Source organism: Strix aluco, chromosome 6, assembly GCF_031877795.1.
Source record: "Strix aluco isolate bStrAlu1 chromosome 6, bStrAlu1.hap1, whole genome shotgun sequence".
NCBI lineage: Eukaryota > Metazoa > Chordata > Aves > Strigiformes > Strigidae > Strix > Strix aluco.
In genome coordinates, this window is record NC_133936.1 from 44,186,242 (window position 1) to 44,205,119 (window position 18,878).

The window sequence follows — 18,878 nt, forward strand, 5'->3', positions numbered from 1 at the left end:
AATCTCAACTTTTACCAAGCAACAGTAAAGTGGTGGGTTGACTGTGGCCAGCTGCCAGGTGCCCACCCAGCCGCTCCATCACTCCCCCTCCTCAACGGAACAGGGTGAGAAAATAAGATGGAAAGTTCGTGGGCCGAAGTAACAGGGAGATCACTCACCATCACAGGCAAAGCAGGCTCGACTTGGGGAAAATTAATTTAACGCATTGCCAATTCAAATAGAATCGGGTGGTGAGAAACAGACACTAAAACACCTTCCCCCACCCATTCCCCTTCTCCCCAGGCTCGGCTTCACTCCTTCGTTCCCAACTCCTCTACCTCCTCCCCTGAACAACGCAGGGGGACGGGGAGTAGCATTAGTCAGTCCATCACAGCCCCGCTCTGCCACTCCTTCCTCCTCAAATTTATCCGCTGTGGTCCTCTCCACAGGCTGCTCAGTGGCTGGAGCACCTCCTAATCCTTCTTTCTGACCCTGGTGTTCACAGGGCTGTTTCTCACTTCTTCCCCCACTCCTCCACCTGTCCAGCACTTTTACACCTTCTTAATTACATGTTTTCCCAGAGGCACCACCATGGTGGCCAAGGGGCTCAGCTGTGGCTGCAGTGGGTGCACTGGAGCTGTCTGGATCCGGCTGGGTCGGGAACAGGGCAGCCCTGGCCTCTCCCCTGCTACCAAAACCTTGACACACCCAATACAGGTAAACAGGCCAACACCCTCTATTCTGGAGGAAGAAAAGACATGAAGAAGTTATAATAAACCTATATAAACAGTACCTACATATTTGTATGCTTTTTCCATAAATAAAAACTGCTCAGGTACAGGCACTAAAGCAGCAAGCGTGCCTGCAGCTGCAGAGGAGTACACATAAGCCCAGCCCTGGGGTCACAAATTGCTGGCATGAATCAAAAGCAATAGCCAGAAGCTTCACGGAGAAAAGGATGAAAGTGCCACTGAACAAAGCAACTTAAAACTCAAAATCGTGATTTCTGTCAGCAGAACTCCTGCAGTCTGGAACAGCCTTTCCCTGCCTCCCAATCCACAAGCACACCAGGCTGTTTCAACTCAAAGCTCGTTGCAAAATAACTACTGAATGCAATCGACACAGCCTGTACCTGTCGCAGCTGGGAATGTCCTACCCATGCTAAAGAAGCCATTCCCAGTTACATAAGAATGCTCAGTAACCTGAATATACAAGTAATCTTTATTTTGAAAGGAAGGAGAGGAAAACATGGAGGTAAAAACAAATTTTAAAAGCCATGTAGCTAGGAAATGCAACAGCAGCAAATCAGCCCAGAGCATGCAATGCACAGCCACAATAGGCACAAGTGTCCACAACACCCTCAGAAGCCAAAATTCTTTAAGCAGAACTATTGATTTTCTGTGTGTCCTCCATGCACAGTTGAGGACACGGCACCAGTGGGCCAGGAAACAAATTTGTGTGCCCCATTTTCCCTTGGATATCCTACCAGGGACTCTCTGAAACACGACGCTTCATTGGGGTTGGTTAACAATACCACTAAAGACGATGGTTTCAAGAGTACCTTCCAGCTGACAGTCACTCCTTGCCTCAACATCTGCTTGGATAGCCTCTTCTTCTCCTGCACGATCCATTTTCTGTGGTTAGCTTCAGAGCATATTTGCAACACTGCTAGTTCAATCTAAACCTGTCCAAATTACCATTTCAAACAACCCAGAATATTTCAGTACCCACTGCATTTAATTCTTGCATAGACTTGTTTCCTGCATTTAGTTTAGACAATGTCCATTGAGATTGACAGTGTTAAAAACGCCATTAAAAAAAAAAAAACCACAAAACTTCCTTCCTTTCTATAAGCCACTTGACTAAAAAGCTAAACCCAAATTATGTGCCGTTACCAGTTATGCCACATATGAACATCAATAACGCCACTTTTGAAGCACTGAAGTGGGCAAACAGACCTTCAGCTGGTACACACATTCCTACCCGAGCGTAAATAAAACCTTTGTGCATAAATTGCTCACAAAGACTTTTTGAATACCTCTGTATCCGAGGATCCCCTGAGCAGAACGGTTCTCCGCACAGGAGCCAGCACTACATACTATTTTGTAAGTGTGCATTGCAGTCAGTGGTGGCCTGAGAGAAGGAGGCGGCTCCGGGAGAGTATCATGTTTTCCCATAATTATAACCTATGGGCCATTAGTACTGTAACTGAAGAATTACAGATTATCTGTCTCCCTATTAACAGACTGTATAATTTAGAAAACAAAAACAAAAACCAAAACCTCAGGCAAGCTAGACCTGCTACTATTCCAATAAAGGATAACTTACACAGAATAATACTATAGGTCCCACTTAATCTGAATTACAGACATCAACTCTTGAGAGATCTACCATTAAATACACAGCCTGTAACTCAGATAAGACCCACATTAGCAGGGCAGAGATTTATCCCTAGGTAAACCAGAAATCTGATTCATATAGATGATGATCTTAGCGTAGAAGTTCTTGGAAAAAATACCCAAGCAAAATAACCTTCCTCACATGGGCATTTGCCAGGGGTATTAGCAGAGGAAAGAGGAGGTTGACTTATTCCTGCAGCCAAAAAGCAAGTCAAGGCAAGTCAGAAGGGGCAACTCAGAAGAAGGAGACCTTGCATGTCATGCACCCTTTACCAGCCTCTACCAATTTTCTAAATAGAGCGTCTATTAAATATTAAACTCCCAGGACGCATATTTCAGAAATACATTTGACAGCTTGACACAATTCCATACCGACGCTGGTGACAAGGGAAGAGCTCTGACTTCCAGAGCTGTCAATCTGCCCTCTCCACAAGCCCTCCTTCATCCCTCTTGGGATTCAGTTTCTCAATTCACGCAGTGTTAAACTGTTCCTCTCATGCCCCATGAGAGGTTTTCATTACTGGAACTTCTGCTGGGTGGTACCTTCGCCACCAGTGCAGAACTGTGCCTCCTCTCTCTTTGTAGCATTTATAATTTTGTAACTTGATTATGCCAAAGCTGTAACATTAGAACAGCATGGATTCCAGCTCATAACCCTCTTTTGTAACACTGCAGCTTCAGTACTCTACTAAGCAGGGCTGATCTATTTTTGTGTAAGTAAGGATGTCTGACCATTTTAAACTGATTTAGCTGGAGAATACCAGGCTACGTTAGCATCCTTCTAAAGCCTTGGGAATCATAATCACACAGAGCAAGACACAGCATGACATGCAAACTGCCATGCCCCATCACACCTGACCAGGAAGGCAAGGAGGTACACTGGCCCCAAATTCAGCAAGTCCTTCGGTGACACAAGGGACTGACACATTTCACCTAAAAAGCACATGCATGAGCACTCAGCTTTTACAGAGGCCGGAGGAAGGCTTTGCAAAAGCACAGAGCAGCGCCTCAGAAGCCTCACCAAAGGCCTCCCCAATCCCTTCACTGAGGCTGAGGTGATGGTGACGATGGTGAGATCGCCATCACCCTCCTCTTCAGCCACCCAGCTTCAACACAGCCCACAAAGCGACACGTAAAGGCTGCTCCGGGGCAGACATGTACCTTCCAGCATTGCTAGCGGTGACTGTTACGCAGCCGGCACAGCCGCAGGAACCAACCATAATAAGAAACTAGAGGGATCTGACACATCGTTCAAACTCCTAAGACTCATTTCAGGCTCTTCCCACTACCAACAGCCTCCTCTCCATGGAGCAGACTGCAAACATCTTGGCAGCTTTGGGCACTCTGGAAAACATTACTGTGTTTGTGTAGTGCTCAGTATCCATGACCACTAGCTAATTGGAGGAGGGTTTTTTTTTAAACATTAATTTTAAGAACAAGGACTTACCCACAGCTAGAGGGAGAGAAGGAAAAAAGGAAGCTAATTACTTCCATAAATATTAACACAACTGATTCCCATGATCTGGCAGAAGGCACTCACAACACTGAAATGGTCTATCTCCAGAAGGGCAGTCAAAGCACTTCAAGCAGTGCAAGTTTCAGATGCTCATTTAGCTCTTTTCGTTTAATTGCACTGACTCTAATTAAAGTGGAGTTTCATACAGCTATTCTCACAGCCAGCACCACACTGCACAGACAATACATTGTTAAACTAATTTTAAACAGCATGGATTTTTTATTTTTTAAAAAATTATTATTAAGGCACCAGTGTCTTTAGCATTCAGTAGGATTCCCACTCCAAATTCTCCCAGAAGCTACCTACAGCAGGTCACTGTCCTCCATTTCAAGCAGTTTCCACAGCTTTTCACATCTGATGGAGAACTTGGCCAACTTGACTCTTGAAGCAAGGTCCCACTGATTTTCATCCTCTGACCAAAGCAACAGAAGAGCCCTATGGCTTCAAGGTGCGTTGTTGCAACCTACAGCCTTCTGTTTGAGGCATCCTGCAGGCTGAGGGCATCTGACCTCACTGGAGAGGCTTCCCATACCACACAGAGCTATCGGAGCTCCTCTCAAACACCGTGCAGTTTTATAACAGCCTGCTATAAAACAATCAGACACCAAAACAGCCCTTACAAGGTGATCTGGTGTTGTCAAGGTAAGAGCAGCTCCTAAGGATGCAGTCAAAAAACCAAGTAAATTTCAGCCAAAAAAGCAAGGAAGAGGAACACAGGGTAAACTGCTACCTAGAGCAATTTACCCAGGTATGGTAAACTGCCACCTGGCACCTTATCAAACTACCAGGGTGGCTATCCTAGATGCAGCCTTGCTCTGCTGGTCAGTACCCTTCCGAGCTCTTCACTTGCTCCCTCCTTTCTACTTCAAGCTATGGCACGGTCTCCTTATGGGAACTCCCATCCACAGCCCAGAAGCAGCCTGCCAGTAGCCCTAAGCCTGAAATAAAAGTATTAGCCAGCTGAACAGGAGCCAGCAGTGTGCCCAGGTGGCCAAGAAGGCCAGTGCCATCCTGGCTTGCATCAGCACTAGCGTGGCCAGCAGGGACAGGGAAGGGATCTTACCCCTGTGCTCGGCACTGGTGAGGCCACCCCTCGATGAGTGGGTTCAGTTTTGGGCCCCTCACTCCAAAAAGGCCATTGAATGACTCGAGCGTGTCCAGAGAAGGGCAACGGAGCTGGTGCAGGGTCTGGAGCACAGGTCTGATGGGGACCGGCTGAGGGAACTGGGGGGGTTTAGTCTGGAGAAGAGGAGGCTGAGGGGAGACCTCATGGCCCTCTGCAACTCCCTGAAAGGAGGGTGCAGAGAGGGGGGGTGAGCCTCTTGAACCAAGGAACAAGCACCAGGATGAGAGGGAATGGCCTCAAGCTGCGCCAGGGCAGGGTCAGACTGGCTCTTAGGAAGTATTTCTTTCCAGAAGGGGTTGTTGGGCGTTGGAACTCTGTAAACACATTAATAAATGGCATACTGGGCTATCAAAAGTTAACAGCACTCCTTCTCCAGGAGGTTCAAGTTTTCTGAGTACTGTGTCCACCTCTGGGGCCCCCAACACAAGGACACAGACCTGCTTGAGCGGTTCCAGAGGAGGCCACGAAGATGCTCAGGGGGCTGGAGCACCTCCCCTGTGAGGACAGGCTGAGAGAGTTGGGGGGGTTCAGCTGGAGAAGAGAAGGCTCTGGGGAGACCTTAGAGCAGCCTCCCAGTACTTAAAGGGGCTACAGGAAAGATGGGGAGGGACTCTTGATCAGGGAGTGTAGGGATAGGAAGAGAGGTAATGGTTTTAAACTGAAAGAGGGCAGATTTAGATTAGATATAAGGAAGAAATTCTTCCCTGTGAGGGTGGTGAGGCCCTGGCACAGGTTGCCCAGAGAAGCTGTGGCTGCCCCCTCCCTGGAAGGGTTCAAGGCCAGGTTGGACGGGGCTTTGGGCCACCTGGGCTAGTGGAAGGTGTCCCTGCCCATGGCAGGGGGCTGGACTTAAAGGTCCCTTCCAACCTAAACCAGTCTGTGATTCTGTGGTTTGATGCTATGCAAGAAAGGCACTGGGCTCCCCCCTGTTCCATGCTGGTTGGTCTCAGCTGGGACCAAGGGCCACCTGGTAGGGTCAGTCTCCTCCTGCTCAGTGGCACCAGTTCAGGCTCTGGCTGCGGTGCACCACACCAGTCAGGGTACAGGGATGCACAGGGATAGTTACAGCTCAGCTCAAGGCATGAAGCGAGCAATACTTTGGACTGTGCTTCTGCAAACAGGCAGAGGAACTGCTCCCCCAGTTAATGTAATAAAGACACATACAGTGTCCTTCACAGCCATTTCTGGATGCCAAGTCATTAACCTTGGGGCTGGGGGGAGAGGAAAAGAGTATCACTTTGCCTGTTTAATCCCTGCCCAGCCCTTCCCCCTTCCTGGAAATTTTTCCTTTCTTGCAAATTCTTTTCAAGGTTTCAAGCACTTTCACACACAATGTCAGAGAAAACACAAGTTTATGGAGGGAAGTTTGCAGTTTGACCTGAGACCTGCACGTTTCAGTCCTGGGACACATCCTTGACCTGTGCAGGTTACACAAAGGACACACACACCTTGCAGAAGGTACATGGGTGGGGAGGAGAGAGGCACGCAAAGGAGAGGTGTGCAGCCCACGCCTGCCCTGGGAGAGAGTCCTCAGGGCTGAAGGTGGCTGTGCTTTGACTATTCATGTCTGCTGGGTGGATGAAGATCCAGTAGAGGTAAGAATATGAAAGAGAGATGAGGAACTGCCAAAATGGTTGCTGGCTTTCCTGAGCCCTTTTTCTCCCCACGTCCCTCAAGTCTGCACAGGGAAGGGGAGCTGGTCTCTACCCGAGGCTGGATGCCCACTGGCATGTGTCATTCTCAGCCTGTTGGGGCAAGAGGCAAGGGATACTGCAGAGCTACTCTGTCTGCCTCGAGACCACAAAAAGCAGCCGCCACCACCTGCATCAGGGGCAGCAGGTGAGTGGGACAGGCTGGGAGCACAACTTCACGTGACGAAGGGTGAGCTCTACCCAAGCTGCAATACCAGAAGGCTCCTTTAATGGCACTTGGGTGCCCTGTTTTAAAGCCATGTTGATATCCAGTCCCTGCCTGTGAAAGTGAGAAATCCCAGCTCAAATGCCACTCAAACAGCTGCTCCTCCTAGGGCAGCATCCACGTGCCAAGTAGAAATTTTCAGATGTCAAAATCATTTCAGTGCAACACCGCCAAGGGCATCACCAATAGGCTACCTCTGACACCACCTTAAGGGAGAGCATTTCAACGCTCTCAAAATTCACACAGACCAAAGCCTGGGCAGCTAATAACGAAGACAGATGGAGCAGGAACATTTTGTCATTTTGGACTAGCACAGCACGTCGCATTTTACACACATTGGAGATGCTACAGCCACTCCTCACAGGCCAATCACTGTCATTCTCAGTTTGAGGAGCAAACCATTTTATCACCCCTTCCCAACTGAAAAGTGTTACAGTGGGGAACAGCTTGAGAAAGGCTCTCTGCCCAAAACAAACACAAGATGAGTATGACAGCTGCCAGCACAGAATTAAATGCTGAAGAAAAGCAACAGCAGCAGAATCATGAAGATCTAGCAGCTTTCCACACCAGCGATGTGGCGAATGACCAGCACAAGCAGATTTAAAAATACCCCAAATGTGCATTAAGAAAAAGCAGCAAAGGCTTAAAACTGATACTCAGAAAGGATGCGTTCATTAAAACAAACAGGATTAAATTCTTTTTCATCCTTCAATTGCTAAACACACCAACATGGCAGAAAGGAAAAAAAAACTAAAAAAACCCTCAAAACAAACAGGAAACCTCCAGCTTCATGAGGCTAGGCACTGCACAGCACCCAGCAAGGCCCAGCTGAAGGGGACTACACGACGTGGCAGGCAGCACGCTGTACAGGAGGTGAAGGAAAGGCCCAGAATGTACGCAGGGGGAAGGCTGCTGATGTCTCCGGCCTCTTCTTACTGATTCACGTCACCAAAGATCTGCCTAAAGAAGGTGCACAGTGCTAGGATTAGACACAGCAGGAGGGCAGACTCACACCATGCTCTGCAGAGAAACACAGCCACCATCTTCCCAGCAGAAGCAACTTGCTCCTACCAACAGCACAACTCTAGGATTTAGGCACAGAAGCATTTCATGGAGAAACGTGATCATGGGTGAGGACAGAAGAGGAAGAACCATAATATTGAAAGGCCACAAACAAGCAGTAACCCAACAAACAGACAGGAATAAGTTATGGGACACAAAGATTTGCATCCTGTCAGAGCTCCTCATGAGTAATGAGGCCATGGCTGCAATTGTGCAAGCAACACAACCGTGGATCCACTGCAGTGGTAACCATGAGTCCAGACTCTGCAGGAACAGCGATGCTGGAAGAGGAGAGGCCTTACGTGGATTCTGGCACATCACCCATTATAAAAACAAACAGGTAAGCAAATCGTGTCACATGAAGTTGGTGTATGGTCCCACGACAGCACCATGATGCCAACCAACCACAGCTTTTCTGCTTCTCATTTGAGACTGCAACAGGAGAACAGAATTGGACAAGTGGCTGCAGAGCCCAAGGAGAAGGAAGCAGATACGTGACAGACACAGCAAGTCTGGAACGCCAGAGCAGAAGCTGAGGTGCAAACCAGAAGGGCATAGTCAATGACTCTGCAGTGGGAGGCTTGGTAACAGAAGGAACTCACAGAGTATCTAACAAAGGGGAAAAGCAAGGCTATGCACAGGCTGCAGACTCCAGCAATTCCAAGCTGTCAGGTTCCTGCTTGGCCTGACTTTATTCTCTCCTGTCTCCACACTTCTTCAGGAGGAAAGGGACTTCCTTCTTTGTCAGATGTTCAGTAATTTCACTGCTCTGTTCCCCTCTGTGCCACTGACAAAGAAACCCCATGCTGCTGCAAGACAGTCCTGGTCATCAGAGAATGAAAGCTCTAAAGATACAAAGGGAAAGTCAGAGACACTACAGCACGCGTGCCTGAAACTCCCCTATAGCTTTGCATCACATTGTGCAAATCAGCAACGGCGAGGCCCAGCACAACCTCTGTTCAGGCTAATGTCCTATGTCACTCTGTGCACCCCACCTCGCTATAGAATCACAGACTTACAGAGTGGTTTGGGTTGGAAGAGACCTTCAGAGATCATCTAGTCCAACCCCCCTTTCGTCTTCCACTAGCCCAGGTTGCCCAAAGCCCCGTCCAACCTGGCCTTGAACACTTCCACTGATGGGGCATCCACAGCTTCTCTGGGCAACCTGTGCCAGTGTCTCACCACCCTCATTGTAAAAAAATGTCTTCTTTATATCCAGTCTAAACCTACCCTCTGGTAGACCTTGTGGTATTCTTAAGAACCCTTAACTTGTCCAGGACCAGAGGCAGCAAATGGTTTTAATCCAGTTTCACATTTTCCTGGCTCACCAGTGGCACAGATTATTAGAGCAATCTGCAGGAAAAGCTACTCCTGCCACAACCTCAGAAATCAAGGTGACAAGCTAAGGTTTTACAAGCAATTCTGAAGTGGTAGCACTTGCTGTCGTTGCACTTTTGCTTTCTCAACAACACATCTTGTCACGGTTCCCTTCTGGAGAAGCTGAAAATAAAGCAGGAAGCTGCCAGTCCAGTTGTTCATATCATTCCACAACTGGTTCATCACTCCAAAAAGGGAGACGTTCCCAGGCAACTGGTTTGCCAGAGCCACACTTAAACAGGCCCTTGCTTCAAGGAGCTAACATTGAGGAAGGAAAGCTAAAAAAAAAAAAAAAAAAGCAACCCCCCCCATATGACAGGACATTATTTCTGACTTAGTTGGAAACATTTAATTCCTGTGCTACAGAGGCTCACCCAGATGAAATTTATTCACTCACACCAGTAACAGAGGTCCTTGCATGGATTAGATTATGGCAAAGCATTTGATTTCCCTTATGTCAGTGGCTAACTAAACTACACTGATAGGAAGTAATCATTCAGGACGTAACGCATGGACTTAACTCCAGTGTTCACAGTGCTGTTGCTGGATTTTGTTACCTACGAGCACATGGAAATCATCTGGAATCTGGTGTTAAGATGAGCTAATGATTAAAGACAAGAAGCAGAGCAGGAGAAAGCAGTTGCATCAGGTCTGCTTCACAATATGACATGGCTCAGAGCTCCCCGTATTAAAACTTTCCATTTTAGACCACTGGCTTTCTACTGTCACACATACAAGACTCACCTAAAATGAAATCCATTTGGGTGACATTTTTTATTACAGTTCCACCCTTTCCTTCTCATGCCACAAGAATTACTGATGCCAGAACAGCCTAAACTGATACCTCACACCAACCACAACAAACACGCTGAATCAGGCTTGTATCTAAGGGAAGCAATGAGACTATTACCGTGAGAGTAGCAGATAGTTTGACAGGGCACCCTGCCTCCACCAGATGCACCAGGAATCCTCAGAAAAACGGGACCTTCGGTTGGCAAGAACCAGCACCACCAGTTTATCCTCCCAAAACAAGGGGCCTCTTCCCATCTCCTTTCAGCCCCAGAACACACAATCACTGGTGTTAACTGAGATACTAACCCTGCTATAGATGAACTTTCCAACTCACATATCGTGCTCCTCCCTGATCCCTCAGAATAACCACAGCCAAAAGACGAACAAAAACCGGTCACTTAATGAACTGATGAAAACTAAGGGGAAAAAAAGTAGAGAGAGGTCTCCTCTCTCATTGGTGGCTAGAGGAAATAGCCCCTGAGCCCCAGCACAACGGTGGCTTGCTTTCCTACAGGACTGCATCCCTCTGGCTCCAACGCATCAAAGCAGGTCTTCCAGATGAAGCTTTGCACCACACAGAAGTAATCATGCTCTGCTGTTGTTTAGCTAGTCCCTAGCACATCACTCAGGCCCTCCTCTTGCTGACCCGCCCTGCCTTGGTGGCAGTCCACGTCCCCTCCCTGCACATCCTGGTGGCCTGAGCCACCGCACAGCCCCCTGCCTGCCTCTCTGTGCTGCACACAGGGACCTCCTTGGATTTAGGACCACTGCCCCGGGGTGGGGAAAGCCTGCTACAACAGTCCTGCTACAACACCTCAAGGCATTTCCAGGCCTTGATATCCCTCCCTTTTTCCACCTAAGACCCGGCAAGAGCAGAACTGGCATGCTTCACCTGCACATCTTAAACCAGACGAGTCCTTGCATTAAGAAACCCCGACAGCCCACTCCATCACTCCATGCAGCCCCTTTCTGAACCCACAGAAGCGTCCAGTGCCCACATCACCATCACATGCAGCACAGACACAGAGCCCAGAGCTGAATTTGCCACGTGAGATGCAAAATGTCTTGTTCGGGTGCATATCTACCATCTGCTATTGTCATTGTTTCTTCCAGGTTTGTAGTGGAAGAAACAGCAGACAGCTGCACCCACCCTGCCTCATCACACAGCTACCAGGCTTCCATCACACCCTGCCTCGCTGCCTTCCCAAAAAGCCCAGGACTTTTTGCTTTAGGAACAACTACACAGGCATCCCAGGCCTCCAAGCAGCCTTGCTGCCCTCCTCTGAATATCTGAGGGTCTGCTACATCTTTTCTGAGACGAGAGGACCAGGGCCTCACACAGCATCAAAGAGCTGCATGTACCATGGATTTATTTATGGAGCACAGCAACGGTCTCCAGGTCATTCTCTTTTCTTCCTCCTTCCCAACAGCCCATTTGCTTTTTTGACCACTGTTGAGCTCCAAGCTGACATCTTCTGAAATCTTGCCCAATTCCAAGCTCTTCCTCAGACTAGATTTTAATTGGAAGAGACCAGACCTGTAGAGTGAAGCACAGTGTAAAAATTCAGTACGCAAGGGATATTTTTCATTTGCCACTATAACCTGATTTTACAGGTACTCCAAATAATTCAGCAAATTCAGAATGTCACCTCTCTGCCTACTGTCCAAGCTGCCCTGACTGTCTTTGTTAGAGCCCCACAGTACAGGCAGCTTTTCCCCACACCGCACCCAAGGCCCGCGTGCTTACACATCTCCCCACACTCCCATCCTTCTGCAGGCTGCTTTGAATGAAGACAGGGCAACGAGAAACCTGCCTTAGGAACTAGGAACATGAGGAGAAGGCAGTCATCCTCTTTAACAACAAGGCTGAACACAAACCCTGAGAAAAAAGTCTCTCCAGGCCAGGCTGGGGGAGGTGATCCTTACTACAGTTTTAGCCCCAACCATTAGCAGCACCTGAGGCTTTCAAAGAGGCTCCTGCCTTTCTCTGCAGCTTGCTTCTTCAGCTCTCCACCACCTCCCAAATCTAAGGCATTCAGAAGAACTGGGATATGGCAGGGCACAGTCAGCTCATGGCAGACACAGGAATGTAACAGTGGAGAGAAACAAATCTCCTCCTCTAGCTGCTCAACTAACAGTCCTCATTCACCTCTCTGAACTCCTGGTCTTAGAGCAAAAAGATGACAGGAACCAAGAGTCACCTCATCTTCTCCAGAGAAAATGAAGCAGAATATTTTGTCATGAGCACAGATACCTTCACAGCTGGACAAAGGTAAAGAAAATCTGTAAAAGCTACCCTGAGTGCCCAGGCCATGTGGGAGAGAGGAAGGAACCAGTGAGCATGCTGAATAGGCAGAGGATGGACAGAGAGAAAGTGGGGAGCCAGAAAGTACATGCTAGGCATACAAGGCAGAGAGGGAAGCCAAGGAACCCAAGAGAAGTAGCAAGCTAAAGATGCACCATCATTGTCACCCGGTCATCCCTGTTACAGAAGGACAAAGAGACAAGACAGAGGGGAAAGGGAGCTCCACAACCCTCCAAATCTTCCAGGCAGCCCCGCAGGAACAGGCCTGGCTGGCTCTTCCTCCCACACCACCACCTCACACTGGTCCAGGAGTAACTGCTGTCCCTGCATCATGCTCTGAGGAGACCAGGCTTTCCAGGTGCCTTCTGCTGATCCAGCTAGTTGTTATCCTCTCTTAAACAGTGAGGGGTTGTGCTGACAGGTGGCACCGCAGCCAATGTCACCACCTCTTCCTCCTTACTTTTCCACTTGATCCCTGTGTATCCTTCTGGGCCAGCTCCACATCTGACAGCTTCAGAATTAGCAGAGAGCACTCCAGCTCACATAGCTGTGGTGCTCGGGCTCTGTCAAGACAAAAGTTGGGTCCACCAGTTCAAGGACAAAGCCAAAATGTGAAAGCCCAAGTGGAGAAAGGAACAGAGGCAGAATAGTAGTTGGAAGTTTACCCGGAAACATCTTATGCAGATACCTTCAACCAAGCTGCAATGCCATGGAAGCCCAGCCATGGAGTGAGATGCTGGCTCTCTGGGAACCACATCCCCAAAAGCAGGGGGCTGCAGGGTCTAAGGAAGAGAGATAACACAGCCAAAACCTGTAGCTGCCAGCTGGGCTTGGTAACCCAGCAGAGTGTCTCTGGACAGGTCCAAGCTCTGTAACTGCTCCCTTTTTTCACTCTTGCCCTGCAGGCCTCTTTAAGCCCACACTGAAGTCTTCCTGGCTGTCCCTAAAGTGTCACAGCACAAGGCCAGATTGTAACACAAAACACAGAGATACCAGCAATAATGTGAAGCAATCTTAGGTACACGCAGGGAGGACAAACATACCAGCTTTCGCAACTGCCACATAGGGTCCTTGACAGAAAAAAATCTTCCTCAGCTGTGAAAAGCACAGGAGATAGAGAGAGTAAGCCCACCTACAGCCTGCCAACTTGACCTTCTCAGAGCTTGAAAAGCAAGTGGGAGAGAAACACTTTTTTGTCTTGCTATTAAATCTAAAAATAACAATGTACAGGAGAATCCTACCCTGTGCACTGAACTACGGGGGGATGGGAGGAGAGGGGCAGGGAGGGCTGGAGTAAAGTTGAATTTCCTGCTGAACAGGCTCTCAGCAGACCAGAGATCCCAGGAGACAAAGCACTTCTGCCTACAATCTCTTTTCTAACTCCAGGGTGTCTGCCATTGTATGCACAGCCTAGTTACAGTTCACTGAATTAACACAAAAAAATGAATTGATTTCCATAATGAAAAAGCCTCCACATGGCTCCAGAGTGACACAAGAAGAAAGGGCACAGCAGCTTGGGAAGATCTTAAAAAAAAAAAAAAATTTCACTTTTTGCTTCGTTCAATTGCAGTTTTGAGCCCCCAAATAAACAGCTATTTTTAGCTGATCATCTGGAAAGTGCAAGGGAGCACAAAGCACTGGGGTCAGCATCACTGTCTGCAGGAAGCCATCATGCAGCCTCAAGAGTGGGTTAAACATAGTCAGGCACCGCACATCTGCATCATCAGCACTGCACAGGGACCAGCAGCACAGGTCTATTTATAAACCAGACATGTACAGCTGTAGCCTGCAATGAAAGAGTAGGATTGCAGGCTGTCAGCCTGCAACAACACGCTGTCTAATTTAATTAAAGAGATGGCTATGTTCACATGCACACACATATGCACACATGTCCTTTTCCCAGGAGAGTTAGGAACAAAGAGCTCAGTGTTTTGAAAACAGTACATTTCACAAAGGTTTCTGTGCAGAGGGCAAGCATCTCCAGCAAAAGTGTCTTCACACAAACTTCCCACTGTGACCAAATATGACCGATGGGCTATGGCTGCTACTGCTCACCACTGCTCGGGTAGCCACTAGCCCTTGGGTGGTTACTGGGTTTGTTTGTAGCCCTGGTCACGAAAACAGAGTCACTGCAGCAATATTAATCTGCATGGTGAGAAGAAATTTAATTTAGTTTGCAAACAAGGTATTTGGGAGTCACATGCATCTTCTGCACCAGGACAGATCGCTGTGCTATCTGTTTCCATTCAGAGAGGTAAAACCCAGTCTCAGATACAAAGCTCTGTCTGCCACGAAGCAGCTAGAGGCAGGACTTCCTTGTTGGGGGACTAGAAACAAACACCTCTATCGTCTCCTCCCTGTTCCCACTCTCACTCCCCATACTCCCTGGTGAGCTGGCCTCTCCTGCCCAGGAGTCCTTGAGCCAGGGACCTCGCAACAGCAAAGGACGGGAGGAGAGAACTGGCTGCATCAGGCTGCTGTGGGTAAAGCATTGTTGAGGCACAACAAGCAACTTGCTGACAAAATATTGGGGCATGAATGGCAGCTGCTGGTGAGGCAAAAGCAGCCACAGAGGAAGCCCAAAGACAAGGCCACAGCCTGGGCTCTGTTGTCCCCTCAGCCTCTGGGGACCAGGTGCCTATGGGACATCCCTCCCACAGGCATGGAGACATCCCACAGGCCACAGGGACATCCCACAGGTGGGGGCTCCAGCTGCACAGGTAGAGCTAGTTCCCCACCTGGGGAGCACTAAGCACACACATGCCTTTTTGCCTCCTCCAACCTCAAACAGAAACCGCTTTGAAAAGCCCCTGCAGGAACGCGGGAAGCTGTGCTTGGGTTCCATGCTCCTGGGTTTGTTCTGACAGCCACTGCAAATACAGTTGCCAGTGTCTTTGCTGGCAACCTAAAGTGGCACTCATTCAAAATACAACAAACCTGTTCTGGAGGAAATGATGCTTCTGGAGTCCAAGTCGAGCTTCTTTACTAGAGTATCAGGGTCAATCTTCAGCCCGGCAAAGACACCAGAAGATGAGAAGTCCCAGTCCTTATCCAAAAGAAACATTAAGCAGGAGTCAGTACAAACACCACAAGGCAACGTTTGTTAAAAAAAAAAAAAAAAAATCAAATACAGGCAGGAGCAGGGTGCACACTCCAGCAGTAGTGTGCAGGTGCATCTCCTGAGGTAAGCCACCCCACCGGCCTGGCCCCCCCAGGCTCTTCCCCGCAGACTGAAGTTTCACAACGTCACGTTTTGGACTGTTACATTCCTAACAGATTTCTACCTGAACTCAACCTCACCTCACTCAAGTGAATTCAGGTATTACTCCTAGGAGGACTGTGAAGAGCACCCTTAGGAAAAGCAAGATTTATTACAGGTATGAAGTACATAACAATACAGATAAGCAACAAACGAGCAGATGAGGGGCCTAGATCCTAAATCAATGGACACTAAGCAGATTCAGTGACTACAAGCGACTTACCAAAGCTTTAGCACCTGGTTCCTTTAAGCATTACACTGGCTTCTCTGGCTGGCTTAGAAGAATTTATGATTTTAGCCCAGCGCTGACACGTAACTTCACAGTGGTATAAAACCAGCTGTATATGGCACAGCCTATTCCTCCCTCCTCACAAGGAAGGCTGTAGGTGCATAAAAACAATTTACTGCTGTTCCATGTCCTTGCTGCAAAGGGGCTGGGGGAGCACCCAGCTTTAACCTGAACTGTGTATTAATAACACAGCTGGTAAAACCAGACACGGTCTAAATCTCCTGAATGACTGCGTGTGAACTCACAGCTCACCTCCACCTTCCCTAACCTGAAATCGAAGAGAACGACTGCGAAACAAGCCAGGCAGCCTCTTACCCCTCTGCTCCCCACACTCGTTGGCGATGATCCCTGCTACCGCATCCAAGCTACGGCAGCGAGAGGTGGCACGGGCAGGAGCAGTGCCGGCACCCGTCCCTCACGGCCCCCGCCCGGAGAAGGCTCTCCTTCCTGCATGCTAAAGGCCTGGCCGTGCCAGAGCATGGCTGCCACAGCCGCCACGGCGTGGCAGTTCTGTCATCGTGGCCGACGGCGTGGAGCAGCAGTAGCCACCACTGGAGTCTGATCTGAAAAGCGGATTCCTGCCCGGCATGCAGTAAACCAATCTTAACGTGCTCAGGAGAGATACTCTATTCAGGCCTGGGTGCTTGGTGGACTTTCTCACAAATCAAGCACCCCAACAGGTTTGCATGCGCCTTTTACACACAAAAATCAGAGGTTAGTACTTTTCCAAACACGCCTATTACATACTGATTGGTTAGTGATTATCATACAATTATAATACACAATTCTTCTTACATAATTACATTCTCACATTCTTACATAATGCTTCTACTATTAAAAGTTAAATTTTTAGAACAATGTAGCAGGATTATGCTTAGGTCAAGAAAGATGGGTTTTGTACATGTTAAACCCAAAGGTGTCCCGAATCAGCAGAACAAGCCAATAGCCTTGAGCAAGGACATCCCAGAACCAGCAGACCTTGCAGAGATTGCCAACTTGGCAAGCAAACTCAAGGTCCATGTATCCGTAGCTGAACTACCCGCATGATAATACTAAAAATCACGCCTATAGGTCAAGAAGATCCTTGCCCAGGCGAAGACCGTTCCCCTGAGCATGCGTCGTAGTAGAAGGGTTGTATCAGCAGTATTATAATTGTATGTAAATTACTAACCAATCATTGTAGAGAGGATGGACTTGAAAAATCACTATCTCTGCAAATTCTGTGTATAAATATAGCGCAAAAAGTCCCGCTGGTGTGCTTGATTTGGGGAAAACCACCGAGCACCGAGGCTTACGCAACCCTAAAATAAATAAGTAATGTCTCTTCTGAGTGTGTGATTATTGACCTCTTGCACAGCAGGTGACAGACCTGGTTTTTAGACACCACTACCCCTACGCGTGCTCAGGGGAAGGGTCTTAAACCTGGGCAGGGGTCTTTTTGACCTGTGGGTTTTTTTTTTGGCTTTATGATGAAAGTAGTTTACTTTCAAGAACTCAAAAGTTAGTTTCATTGTGAAGTAATCAAATAGTCACTTTGCCAGGTTGTCAAATAACTCATCGTCAGCATAATCCCTGACATTCCCTTCATGGTCCAGGACGTTGTTTTCTAGGGTTTTGAAAGGGCTCAAACCAATGAATTTCTGATTAAACTGTGATGCACGGAAGTTTTGCTTGTGTTTGTTTCCCAAGGACTCCTCAGGTGTTTCCCCTCGGCCTCTTTGTGTAGACAAAAGTAAAACGCTCCCTGTTTCACTCACTGAGAGCAGACTCAAAGCCCTTAATGGGCACTTGGGCAAACTAAGCTGAGGGGAACTGGAACAAAAGGACACAGAGGTAACAATCTAGGGAGGGTGATCTCGCTGGTTTAGGAAGAATTCACAGCGTGTGCTCTGGAAAGAGCAGACACCGTGAAGAAAACCAAGTACTTCTTCCCTCGACCACTGAAGACCCTCACCTTATTTTCACTACGCATGCTCGGAGTATGGAAATGAATCCCGGGAACTCATTACCATAAGACACCCCTTTCCAGGAAATCTCATAAATAATTTGTGTGTTTGTAAACTGATGTCCCTTGCTAGATCCTGGGAGCCCTTATAGTGGAGAATCAATCCCCAGGGCGACCCCAGCGCTGCTAATCAAGAATTCCTGCTGAACGGTTCTGTTGGATGCTGACTGTTAATTTCTTTTTGGAGATCAAAGCCAAATCTTTATGAATTCCTTACCGCTCCCCGATGTGTGGCAACTACAGCTACTCGCACACTCATGAGCCACGGCTGCTAGCCAAGGTGAAGGCCGCTCTATGCGGGGCGCAGGCAGGGCCTGGCGCCGGGCCCTGAAGCTCCAGGCCGCCTCGTCTGAGCTCCCGGCCTGCTCCGGGGACCCGCCCCCGCCGGGGAGCGGCCGGCAGCCGCCCGGGGCCGCGGGGGCAGCGCCGGTGGCACGACGGGGCTTTCCCCGGCGGGAAAAGAGCGACCGGCCTGTGGGAGCGGCCCCGCCCGCCGCCCCCCGCCAGGCTCCCGCGCCCGTCACGGCCCCAGGCGAGGCTGCGGCCGCGGATCACGGTCAGCGCCCCCCCTCCCCGCGCCCCACGTGACAGCCCGCCCGCCCCACGTGACACGGCCTCACACACACCCCACACACCCCACACCCCCCCCCCGCTACCTTGCCGGCCGCCGCGCTCCAGCCGCCCGCGCCGGGGCCGGGGCCGGGGCCGGGGCCGGGGCCGGGGCCGGGGCCGGGGTCGGGGCGCGGCACATCCCGAGCGGGCCATGGCCGGGGGGCCGCGCGGTGCAGCCGCGGGCGCTTGGCCTTCCCCACCATGGCGGGCGGGCGGCGCGGAGGAGAGGGGCGGAAGGAA

The 18,878-nt window shown here is 49.2% G+C and overlaps 1 protein-coding gene across 2 annotated transcripts in view; it reads right to left on the reverse strand.

Moving 5' to 3' along the window:
• The window catches only part of SLX9 (SLX9 ribosome biogenesis factor), a 59,856-nt gene extending 40,993 nt beyond the window's left edge, over window positions 1-18,863 (reverse strand). The window contains exons 1-2 of one of the 2 annotated variants that reach the window (XM_074829932.1): window positions 18,683-18,863; window positions 15,411-15,519 (exon numbers count right to left, since the gene is read on the reverse strand). In XM_074829932.1, coding sequence (XP_074686033.1) covers window positions 15,411-15,519; window positions 18,683-18,841 — 268 coding nt within the window. In that variant the 5' untranslated portion in view covers window positions 18,842-18,863. Of the gene's footprint in view, window positions 1-15,410; window positions 15,520-18,243; window positions 18,529-18,682 lie in introns of those variants that run through there. The other variant, XM_074829933.1, reaches the window with a different exon arrangement.
• Window positions 18,864-18,878: the final 15 nt, after the last annotated feature.